The sequence below is a fragment of the Mauremys reevesii genome, linkage group 2, assembly GCF_016161935.1.
Source record: "Mauremys reevesii isolate NIE-2019 linkage group 2, ASM1616193v1, whole genome shotgun sequence".
Taxonomy (NCBI): Eukaryota; Metazoa; Chordata; order Testudines; family Geoemydidae; genus Mauremys; species Mauremys reevesii.
This window is the reverse complement of record NC_052624.1, coordinates 2,423,617-2,436,171: the sequence shown is the minus strand read 5'-3', so window position 1 is coordinate 2,436,171 and position 12,555 is coordinate 2,423,617. Positions and strand designations below refer to the sequence as shown.

General features: G+C 42.7%; 1 protein-coding gene across 5 annotated transcripts; it reads left to right on the top strand.

The window, feature by feature from the left end:
• Positions 1-2,045: 2,045 nt before the first annotated feature.
• Positions 2,046-11,580, top strand: LOC120397130 (GTPase IMAP family member 2-like). Of its 5 annotated transcripts, XM_039522670.1 has the most exons (5): positions 2,047-2,380; positions 3,955-4,030; positions 6,807-6,865; positions 7,605-7,653; positions 9,140-11,580. In XM_039522670.1, exons 3-5 carry the CDS (start codon positions 6,830-6,832, stop codon positions 9,928-9,930), a joined length of 876 nt encoding a protein of 291 aa, XP_039378604.1. In that variant the 5' UTR covers positions 2,047-2,380; positions 3,955-4,030; positions 6,807-6,829; the 3' UTR covers positions 9,931-11,580. The 5 variants fall into 5 exon arrangements, with proteins under 5 accessions (XP_039378606.1, XP_039378607.1, XP_039378604.1 ...); XM_039522672.1 differs by lacking the exon at positions 6,807-6,865 and having other exon boundaries at positions 2,046-2,380; XM_039522671.1 differs by lacking the exons at positions 2,047-2,380; positions 3,955-4,030 and adding an exon at positions 4,039-4,351.
• The last annotated feature ends 975 nt before the right edge of the window (positions 11,581-12,555 follow it).

Here is a 12,555-nt window from a genome sequence, read left to right as displayed (position 1 = left end):
GTACATTTGCTTTTTCCACATCCTCTGTCACTAGGTTGCCTCCCCCATTCAGTAAGGGGCCCACACTTTCCTTGAATTTCTTCTTGTTGCTAACATACTTGAAGAAACCCTTCTTGTTACTCTTAATATCTCTTGCTAGCTGCAACTCCAAGTGTGATTTGACCTTCCTGATTTTACTCCTGCATGCCTGAGCAATATTTTTTATACTCCTCCATGGTCATTTGTTCCATCTTCCATTTTTTGTAAGCTTCTTTTTTGTGTTTAAGATCATTGGTTAAAATTAGTAGTTGCTGTTTAACACCCTCCTAATTCTAAGTGAAATGAAAAGAATGTTATCATATGATCTGACTAGATCATCTGTTTTTTGTTGTAAATACAGAACAGAATTACTTCTTGAACAATTCCACCTTTTCTGTATTATTATTGAGAATTCTACCATTTCCATTTAGAAGAAAGAGAAGAATTTCTATGCATTGCTATTGATTGGTATAAATGTCTCCATTTTTCCATTTGTTATTGTGACAGGTTCGGTCACAGAGACCCCCTTGGGACAGTTTCCTGATGTGCTGAAGTTACCTCTGAGCCCATTTTCTCTTCCAGCTTGGGACTCGAGAACCCTGCCTGTTGAGCCAGACACGCCAGCCTGCTGCAACACAGACCCAGGGTCTGAACCATGCCCCCACAGCTGCAGACTTTAACTAAAAACAGCTCAGCAGGTAACCTGTGTTCAGCATCCAGACACCCAGCTCCCAATGGAATCCAAACCCCAAATAAATCCGTTTTACTCTGTATAAAGATTATCCAGGGTAAACTCATAAATTGTCCGCCCTCTATAACATTGTAACAGCAGTGTAACAGCAGTTTGCTCCCCCATGTATTAATCACTTACTCTGGGTTAATTAATAAACAAAAGTGATTTTATTAAGTATAACAAGTAGGATTTCAGTGGTTCCAAGTAATAACAAACAGAACAAAGTAATTTACCAAGCAAAATAAAACAAAACATGCAAGTCTAAGCCTAATACATTACGAAACAGAATAAAGGAAAATCTCACCCTCAGAGATATTCCAATAAGCGTCTTTCAAAGACTGGACTCCCTCCTAGTCTGGGCCCAATCCTGTCCAGAAGGAGGCTAGTCTGTAAAAGAAGCTTACTGGAACACCTCTGAGGGTAAGATTTCATCTGTAATCGCTTTCTTACTGTATTAGGTTTAGACTTTCATGTTTTATTTTATTTTGCTTGGGAATTCACTTTGCTCTGCCTGTTACTACTTGGAACCACTTAAATCCTACTTTTTGTATTTAATAAAATCACATTTTACTTATTATTTAACCTAGAGTATGCATTAATAACTGGGGGGGGTGTGCAAACAACTGTGCATATCTCTCCATCAGTGTTATAGAGGGTGAACAATTTATGAGTTTACCCTATATAAGCTTTATACAGAGTAAAATGGATTTATTTGAGGTTTGGATCCCACTGGGAGTTGGGTATCTGAGTGCTGGGGACCGGTACACTTCTTAAGCTGTTTTCAGTTAAGCTTGCAGCTTTTGGGGGATGTGGTTCAGACCTGGGTCTGTGTTTGCAGCAGGCTAGCATGTCTGGCTCAAACCAGGCAGGGCACTGAAGTCCCAAGCTGCCAGGGAAAACAGACTCAGAGGTAGTCTAGGCACATCAGGAGGCAGTCCCAAAGGGGTTTCTGTGACCCAACATGTCACGGTCATTATTATTCATCATTAATGACAACAATGTGTCATCAGAGAAAGATATCACAACCCATGTTTTCCACCTGCCGCTTTTGTCAGAAGCACTTTTGTCAGAGCATCAAAAATGTATATATGTATATACACGCACACTTATGTAGATCTCTGATGAATCCAGTTGTGCATTTTGTATTGTTTCTCATGCACATATATCTTCCAGGGTACAATCCTACACTTTGTCCCTTAGAATGGATACATTTGTGAAATGGTTAGGTCTGCTGCATGCTGTTCATATAAATCTTTGTGCAGGCTTTCTTTATGACTATTGATATCATTCTGTATTTGAACATAGAGAACTTCGGTTGCAGGCTGAATGTTCTCGTACGTTGCTACTGTTCTGCACAAACCCACTTCCTGTAAAATTCAGACTTGTTTATTTGGCAAATGGTATTTCCTGGTCAGTGGCAGTAGCTCATCCCACTGCATTTACTTAGAACAAAATTTGGATCACTGAGTAGTTCATTTTCATTTTCACAACAATTTCATCAACAATTAATATGAAGCTACTGTCAAAAAGAGGAAACCAGAAGACTTCAGACATTTTTGTATAATACCATCAGCTGGAAGGACCGTGCAGAAGACGGAAATATCTGCTTAATCTGAAGAAATATCACAGGTTTGATCTCCAAGTTTACCAGACGATGAAAAAGTTGTGTGTGTGTGTGTGTCTGTGTGTGTGTGTGTGTGTCTGTGACAATTAGAGAGAGAAAATGAGGGTCGGCAAGGGAGGTATTTTAAACTGGCTACAAAGCTTGACAAATGAAAACACTTCTAAGGTAGCAGGAGGAAATACAGGGAACAAGCCTGTGCCTTTCTGTTTGATATTTGGGTGCCTGAAGCCTGCCTGAGATCTGTTTCCACAGGGGGAGATGGGAACACATGGGGGTGGAGGGGAATAAAGTTTTGACAGAGAATGCTTGACATTTACAGATGATATAAATTGTTATTTCCAACTGCTGCAACAACCCCAAGGCATCTGGTTGTAAATTTGAGGCTACTGTGTCCAGTGAGAGTCCAGCCCTCCCCCAACCCTGCCCTTGTCCCAGATGAATGGAGGCACAAAGGTATTATAAAGCCACCTTTCTCCCTACCCAATACCTGTACTGAGCTCAGCTCGAGTGCAGAGGTGCCCAGTGCCCTCAAAGCTTCTCTGCAGGCGCTTGGCACCTCAAAAGATCAAATGTTGTCTGCATTTAGAATAGCTTGTGGGGATTTGGTTTAATATAGTGTATGTGGAATCACTGAGACAGGTGATGAAAATACAATGGACAAGTGAGATTTTAAACAATTCCACCAATTCCTGGGCAGAACAGAACTTTCTCAGTTCATACAATATCATCTAGATCCTAATTTTTTCTGCTCACATTTTTACAAGAATTATTTTAAGCATTTTCATTAATTTCAGTGGAACTTAGGCACCTAACCTGCTTAGGTGCTTTTGACAATCACACTAGCTGGCTAGGCACCGAAATACATTTAAAAAGCTGGATCTTGGTGCCTAAATCATTTCAGTGCCAAGAACATCAAGGGAGAAAGGAGATTCCCTTGGAAACTGCTTGGTGGTAATGAAACTTAGGTAGATAATTCTACATTAGGTATTGAATTCCGAGAGAAGAACTAGGTGGTTGACAGTGAACATATAAATCAGAATGGACGCAGCAGATTTCGGAGGAATTCTTAGAGTGTTTCAAGCTTCCCAGATTCTGCCCTCTGGAGATGCCAGTCACATTAGGCTGTGCATATATCCTGAATATGGCCACGCCGTGTGCTATTTATCTTGCCCGGGATCAATGTCAGACTGACAGGTCTATAAATACACAGGTCATCCCATTTAATCTTTAATCTTTCAAAATATTGCCACAAATTTAGCTTCCTTTCAGTCTTCTGGAACTTCCCCAGTGCTCCAAGAGTTATTGAAAATCAACGTTAATGGACCATGAAAAATCATGAGAACAAACATTAAAGCATTTGAATGTAACGTACGTTTATAAAAAGTGTTCTGTGATTTTACAAGTCCATCTTTTCTATCATTAGAAGGTTTAATTGATCCATGAAAAAATTCCCCATAGCCTTGCAGGTTGGCGTGCAGCAGAACTGAATTATTTTACCAAGAAAGTTACTTGTTCTTTTGGTGATTGATTGCTAATTTGTTTTCCTTTTCTGTATTTTTCTTTTTTTGTTTGTTTTCAGCAAACCTGGATGTTTAGGGATCCTCAGAACATCCAGAGAAGGATGTAAGGGCCTCTGAGGAAAAGATAAAGGAGAGGTGGGTTATTCTTGAGTTTTGTGCTGATCCTTTTTCTCTGGGGGCAGTTACTTTCCTTTTCAATGGGAGGGTGGTGGTTTCATTTAGAGTGGGAATTACTGTTTTCCCTACACACTCTGTCATTAGGAATGACTTATTTTTAGATTAAGGAAACGAAACAAGAAGAAATAACAGTAAAGTCTACATGAGTGTTGGTTACATACACCACAATGTAATGCAATGTAGAGCCTCCTTTCTGCTGATTGCTCCATTCTCCTTGACTCCAGTGTAGACTTTAGGACTGTGGACCAGACCATCCTCCTGATCTACCTCCATAATTATGTAAGCATCTAAGCTTCCCTTTTGCCCTAATTATTTATAAGACCAACTTATAAAATGCACTCTCTCTCTGTCTGGTGGCAGCATCTCACTGTATCAAGGTTCTGTTTTCAGCCCTCTTCTATCTACCTTTTCCCCTTTGACCATCTTGGGCCAAATTGAGACTTGGAGTAACAGCAGGTACATATCTTTGGATACTTATAACGATTTCTCACTATCTATCCTCTACTTGCTTTGACTAAATGTATGGCTTTGTCTCATCTTCATCCAGTTAATGTCTCAAAGACAAAAAGGCATCCTCCCCAAAACTTCATTTTGTCTTATGCTCCCCTCAACTCAATCTTTCCCTTTTGTTTCATTATCTAAAATCAGCCAAGGGAGGGGACACCAGGGTAACAGTGAAGGAATCCATGTTTACCTGGGCTTGCTATGTGCACAATTTTAGGGTTTAGAGTCAAATCAGAGTTTTTAAAGATGGTATTGTATTCAGTCTCTGTAGGCCATCTGCCTAGCTACTTTTAGCTATCAATTTCCTACAGACATCCTAGCACAGTGAACTCACCTACACTAATTCAGGCTTAGTCTGGCACAAAACAAAAGGAAGCAGCCAGTCCAAACAATGAAAATATGAATATATGATTAGTAATGTAAAATGAAATCCTGAGTGGTCTGTCCTTCCTCCACTCACTGCATACAAACGAGTCCACAGTATGGGGTTCCCATGACAAAGCCAGAGTGTGATCCTCAAGCCAGGTGAAAAAAGGCAGGGCAATGCCTGTCTTGCCTGTGGGACCCCATTCAGTAGGACTATGGAACAATCTGAGGTGGGTGTCTCTCAGTCTCTCACATTGAATCCATTCCACTTTTTATTTAATATGCATTGGGCCAGAATGACTCTACAGAGCACGGCACTCACTTGAGACACGGGGAACCCTGTGCAAAGCCCTACTCATCACACAAAGGGGGAATTGAAGTGATGCTGCCTATCTGGTGGGGGAGGGATAGCTCAGTGGTGTGAGCAGTGGCCTGCTAAACCCAGGAGTGTGAGTTCTATCCTTGAGGGGGCCATTTGGGGATTAGTCCTGCTTTGAGCAGGGGGTGGGACTAGATATCTCCTGAGGCCCCTTCCAGCCTTGATGAGGCTGTGATCTCCTGGGTGACTTCCCTAACCACTGGGCCAAAGGTTATATGGGAGCTGTTGTCTATCAACCATTTTGTAGGGAGTTAGGCTGGCACCAAAGCGGCCTGACTCTAGAAGAGGGTTCCTGGCTGTGGGTTGCAGTTCTGGCTTTAGGCATCAAATTCCTTGAGGGGGCAGGGCTTAGGACCACACCCTTCTCAGCAGCATCTCCCATTGGCTTCTTGCCTAGCATCCTGGTTTTGCCTATCTCTCCCCATGCAGTGTACAGGGAGGGGAGATGCCTAACCCAGGGTTCGTGGATTCCAGTGATTTTCAAGACACCTAAAAGTCCCTTTATGGATTCAGGCCTTAGACCCTGATCCTGCATTTGAATCCACTAGTACAGACCATTGCAGTTTGGTAAAGACACAGTTGCAGTCAATGGACCTCCATGCAGGCACAGCATCCATACTAGCATAACACCAAACAACCCTGGTCGCCGACAGGCAGGATTGAACCAGGGACCTCTGAAGCTTAGTGCATGAGCCTCTACCGCATGAGCTAAAAGCCAGGTGACTATTAGCTAAGGCTGTAGAGCAGACTCATTTTCTCTTTCTCTGTGGTCTCTGTGCCTCTAGAGGGGATAGAACACCACACCCAGGAGGTGTGTGGGTTACACTAGCACAGGGGTCAGGAGCCTTTGTCACCCGGCCCATCAGGGTAAAGCCAGTAGCGGGCTGGGCCGGTTTGTTTATCTGGAGCGTCCACAGGCACAGAACCCCACAGCTCCCACTGGCTGCGGTTTGCCATTCCTGGCCAATGGGAGCTGTAGAAAGTGGTGCAGGCCAAGTGATTTGCTAGCCACTGCTTCCCACAGCTCCCATTGGCTGGGAACAGTGAACCACAGCCAGTGGGAGCTGCTGGGCTCCGTACCTGCTGACATTCCAGATAAACAAACCGGTCCAGCTGGCCAGCGGCTTTACCCTGACGGGCCGGGTGACAAAGGTTGCCAACCCCTGCACTAGCAGCTCCACTTGTAGGATCAAGATCTTAGCTTCTAAGCTCTTGTTGTAGGGACATGGAGGAAGAGTTTCAAAGGCGCAAATATCAGGTAGAGACCTATCTCCCATGGACATGAACTGCAATGTATGCCTCTGAAAATCTCCCCCTTTGTCTGCTCATCATCTGTAATGCCATGCATATTCATGGCACAGTATAAATAAAATAATAATTAAGAAATAAACCACCCTTCATGTTGCACAGGAACAGAGAGACACATACGAGTTGGGATTTGGTCTTGGCTTTCATGAGTATTAACCAGTTCCATTGATTTTTCAGGACGAAGCTGTTTTAAAGGTGAAATGTCAGCCTATCAATCACTTGGAAAAACCATGTGGGTAGGTACCAGTGAAGGACAAATCCACAGAGGTGCTAAGGTTTGGTTACTATGAGTCAGAACCAATTTGATAGCAAAACCAGCCTTAAGCTCATGCCAACAGGCCCTTTTGAGATTGTGAGCAGCACTGTGAGCTGGCAGCAAGTGATCAAGAAGTAGATCATAGAGAAATATAGGTGGGAAGCTTAGGATGTCCAAGTCAGATGCACACAGAGAATTTATCTTTGACTCTGGGTCTTCCTCTGCTTTCTTGAATCCCGGCTTGAACAATTGCTAGGAAAATACACACTGCCTCCTAACTAGGTCAGATCATGGTCCATCTTGCCAAATAGCCTGTCTATGACAATCGCCCATGCCAGAACTTCAGGGGCAGTGTCCAGAACAGGGCACTTTCTTCCACTCCTGGCTTCTGGTAGTCAGAGTCTTTTTGATCTTCAGCATGTGTGATGGGGTTGAATTCAGTCCAGGGTGGCTGGGGAGATAATATGATCTGGTCAGGATGGAGATTTGTTTCCCATGTAGTTCCATGCACATTTGGTTGATCTTATCAGCAAAATTTGCTGATGCAGTGGTTAGTAGAATCATAGGACTGGAAGAGACCTCGAAAGGTCATCTAGTCCCCTGCACTCATGGCAAGACTAAGTATTATCTAGACCATTCCTGACAGGTGTTTGTCCAACCTGCTCTTAAAAATCTCCAAGTATGTTTGTAAATAACATGTTTTACTACAAATCTTTCAGGGCGAGATGGATGGGAGGAAGAAGGGAGGAGACGATGTAACCTTCTATGGTAAGAAAGTTACACAAAAGGCCCTATTCTGGCCTCACTTCTATATTTTGCTCAGCTCAAGTTTTCCAGTAAGGTAAAAGAGCCCCACAAGCTCTAGGGGATCGAGGCATGTTCTGAATATACCTTTAGTCACCTAAAATTATTTCAGAGGCTCTAGCCTGGGTGCAGTTACTGGGGGAATGGTTGTGACATGTCCCTTGTAACTTCTGCTGGGGACAACCCCCACAAACAAAATCCCTTTCTCAGTGACTGTAATTTTGTCCATATCTCAGGCAGCTACAGCAGCTGCAAACTGTAAATCAAGAACTTACCACTTTTGATCAAGAAGGAAATGAAAGTGGAAGCACGGCAGAGCTTCGTTCCAATCCAAAGACACTGAGAGTCTGTGTACCAGGCACACCCCATTCCCTAGCTCCTCCAATCATTTCCAGGCAGATTTGGCAACTTTTTTTCAAGTTTTAACCAAAAAATGGAAACAAATGTGAATGAAATGTTTTATCCTGTTTGACCAACTATATAGAGCTAGGGAAGAACAGGACGTAATTTATAGGCAATTCACTGTATGCAACACAGCAGAAGTGAGTTTTTAAGAGGGATTTTGATGTGGACACAGTAGTGATTTTGCAGGTGAGCTCAGTGAGACCATACCATGCATTGGGGGCTACAATGAAGAAGGCACAGAGGTGATTGTGCAAGAATCTGAAAACCAGGTGAGGATCATTAGCAGGGCGGAGGGGATGGGGCAATGCAACGGTTGACAAGGGAGGATATGTAATGAAGTGCAGAGTCCTATAACAATTTGAAGGTAGAGACAAGAAGCTTAAATGTGATGGTCAAATGTTCAGAGATTTCAAAGAGTCTGATCTTCATCTGAAGGAGGAAGTGGTCTGACCAGAACACAAGGGTTCGTTTTTATATGCCTCATGTGTATATCTGACTTTAGGATCCAGTACAAAGAGTGTCAGCTCTGTGTGTGGGTCCAGGGATTATCTGTGTGAAACCAGAGACAGAGGTGCTCCGATTCAACAGTGATGAGTGAGGTATAAGAACCTATCCAGTCGGACAGGGAGACAACGGCAGAATAGAAAGATAGAAGTTGCATGATCGAACCAACAGGCAAGGAATATGGCCTAGATGAGTGGGACAAAGGAGAGAGAGGAGTAAAAAAATTGCCCCCAGATTGCAGGCCTGAGTGATGGCAAGAACGGTGGTGTTCCAAAGAGTGATAGGAAAAGGAGGAAGCGGAGAAGGTATGGGAGAGAGGATAAGGAGTTTTGGTCATGCTCAATTTAAAGTGACAAGACATCCACGAGGACAGTGACAAGCTGGGCTGTGGGATTGGATGGATGTTATTTACTCTGGCACTCTCAGCCCCAGAGTGCACTATTTTAATGCAGGTTAATTAAAATTTGTATAATTAGATGTAACTCCTACTTATTTACTTTTATCTGTGCAATGATGTTCTGACTGTCAAATCTGTTCCCAGCACCTTCAGATAACGGCAGGAGATCAGAACTCAGAATCATCCTTGTTGGCAAAACTGGAGCTGGGAAAAGTGCAACAGGAAACTCCATCCTTGACAAAAGAAAGTTTGAATCTAAACTCGGGACAAAGTCAGTAACTCTGACTTGTACAAAAGGGCAAAGAAGCTGGAATGGGAAAGAGCTTGTGGTAATTGACACACCTGCCATTTTTGACGGAAAGGTTTGTGAGACTGTAACTCATAGAGAGATTGTTCGTTGTATCGCGCTCTCTGCCCCTGGCCCCCACGCTCTGGTGCTGGTGACCCAGCTGGGCCGTTACACTGAGGAAGACAAGGAAGCAGTGAAGCGAATACAGGAGATTTTTGGAGTTGAAGCCATGAGGCACATGATTGTCCTGTTCACCCGGAAAGAAGATTTAGGGGTTGGCTCACTGCGTGACTATGTGAGATACTCAGATAATAAAGATCTTAGGGGGCTGATTCAGAAGTGTGGGAACCGATATTGTGCTTTCAATAACAAAGCAACTGGAGCAGAACAGGCTGAACAGGTTTCTGAGCTGATTGAAATGATCCAGAGAATGGTTCAGGAAAATGGGGGCGGGTGTTATGTCAATGAGATGTATTTGGAATCTAATTTAACTGAACAAAAAGTGAGAGCTTATACTGAAATAAATAAAAGAACCAGGGTGAACACTCTTTTTATGAAGCATAGGAAAGTTATTTTGGCCTTTGGGGTTGCTGCAGTAGTTATTATTGTATTTTTCCTGATCTACCTCGTTGCTAATAGTCATTAATAAAGTCTCATTACAACCTAACCTTGCTGCATCCCAAACCCTGCATCTCAGCTTCTCAGGCACCTTCACCCTTATGCCAGTGCAGCACATTCAGACAATATGAATAAAGCTATCAGCATTTGTTCTTTATTAACAATATATTTTAAATAATTTAAATATGCTGAGCCAGTTTCTACATCAGTTACTCTGGATTTAGAATGGTTTAACTCCATTAACTTAAGAGCAACCGTATGGATTTACAATCCTGTATCAGCTCTCAGCCTGCATTTGCATGGAGTGTCTCCATTAGCTTCACTGGAATACTCTGCATTAACAGCCAGGTCACTGAGAGACAAATTAGGCCCTTTGGCTAGTGCTGAGAGATCTATTCAGCTTTCATGTAAACTTATAGTAACTCAAACTGCAACATCAAACATGGCAGTCATTTAACTAAAAACAAAATCTCAGACACTTACAGGGCAAAGTTCAGATCAGGTGCAAGTTGGTGAAACTCTATTGACTGTACTGGAGTTACATCAAGGATTAATCTGGCCCCATTGCTGAAGCTTCTTTTGATATTTTGAAAAGCAAACTTTAAAACCCACCAAAGATGTGACTAGGAAACATGGTGATATGCAGCATTTTTTTTTGTCTTTTCTTTAAGATATCCTGTCAACGCTCTTAAGTGCTTAAATCCCATTTGAAAATGAGACTTATGCTCTTATACCAGTTAGGCATTGCAATGCTGAGTGCAATAAGGCCTAAATACCTTTAAAAGTCTAGCTCTGTGTCTACAAGGAAAATTAACCTTACAGAATCAGCCTTGGTTTTTCACACTGTTAAAAGTTACAATGCTAAGATTAAGTTACTTTAGCTTACTTACAAATCTGTGATTGTTAAATTAATTTCTCCAAACAAACCCAGGCTGTGAGGCTAAGAGTCCTTCAATCCCAACTGGAAAAGGGTCTCTGTCCTATAACAGCAACTCCCATCTGTCCTGTCCACCACATGGCTGTCAGAGTATATATCTGTAAAGAAGGTCATGTGAGCATCAAATGAAAGCTTATATCCTACTGGTTATTATAAGCATTGCATGATGTATGTACAGGAAATAATTTAGTTGTATGTACTAAAATATGTTCAAAACACAGGGTTTGATAAACAAGTCTTTCCCCAGCAAAGGAAAGTACCTGTCTGCCCAGGTCTTGGATGTAAGTTAAGTATTGTGAAACCAAAGATAATGAGAGGTCTATTTGCATATGAGGTAAACAGGAAGGTTATGTTAGTTGGAGGATGAAGAAAGCACCATGGTCTCAGCACACCAGAGAATGAGCAGCTGGTGGGGGGAACCCTTTCTCTGAGGGGTACACTGGGAAAAGAATCCATTTCAAAGGTTTATTGGATAATAAGAAGGAGGAAGAAAAACTCCTTGGTTATCCTTCACTGAGGAAGCCAAAAGAACAGTGATTTTTGCATTCATGAAAGTTGGATCTTTGCCATCTGAGCAAGTGATTTTAGGTGAGAAACTGCTTTACATAAGATTAACTTGCTGAAGTTAAGTCTTAGTCTTGTAGAAGCGGGTTCTCTTTTTGCTTTATTTGTAACCAATTATTTCCATTATCCTTACGCCGTATCACTTAAATCTCTAGCTTTGTTAATAAACTTCTTGTTTGTCACAAGTACCTCTCAGTGTTGTAATATGAAGCCATGTGTGAATCCTCAGTTGAATCAAACAGGCTGCTGTGTACAATGTCTCTTGAGAGCCAGCGATCTGGCTAATTTCTGGGAGTGTTCAGTGACAGGGGCTGGGCACTACAGGGGAATGCTCTTAAAGGGGATTCAGGAGCTGGGCTGTACCAAGTGTAACCTGCAAGGCCAAGTAAAGGCTGAGTCAGAGGAATAACAACATGACTCATAGTTCTGGGCACCCTGAGAAAGCATCACAGTGATGTAGTGTTGGCAGGATTTACACGGAGCTGGCTGAGGGTCACCCTCCCAGCACTGGTAAATTAGATTCTACAAGATTCACAGATGCAGCAAAGAATCCTGTGGCACCTTATAGACTAACAGACGTTTTGCAGCATGAGCTTTCGTGGGTGAATACCCACTTCTTCAGATGCAAGCAGATGAGAAAGTTGGAAAGAGACAAAAAAGGTTCCAGTTTTGACATTTTCTGTTTGTTTATCTTGGGTGATAGAAATGGAAGAAAAGAAAGTACAAAAATGGTCAAGGCAGAGACTAGCCTTGGTGAAACCTCCATGAAGTTAGAGCTGGCCAGACTGGAGTTAGGGAAAGCAGTCGAGGAGAGTGAGCACCAGAAATGGGAAGCTGAACAGAAAGCCAAACAAGGGGGAGGCAGAAAAGCCATAGCAAGTGGATGCACACCAGAAAGCCCTGGAACTCGAAGACAGGAAGTGTAGGGAGAGGAAACACCAACTCAAAACACTGTCAACACACATGCAAAACCCTCAACCTGTCACCAATCCTTTCCAGAAGCCACCCAGGTGGGACAAAGTGTGCTCTAGTGTAACCCCCTCTTCCCTCCCTAGGTTATTTGGGAACAGGCAACACTCCCCTGTGTGACTGGGTGCCTGATGTTGCTGTCAGCAAAGTAGTTCCTGGGTATCCTAGTGATGATGTTGGATA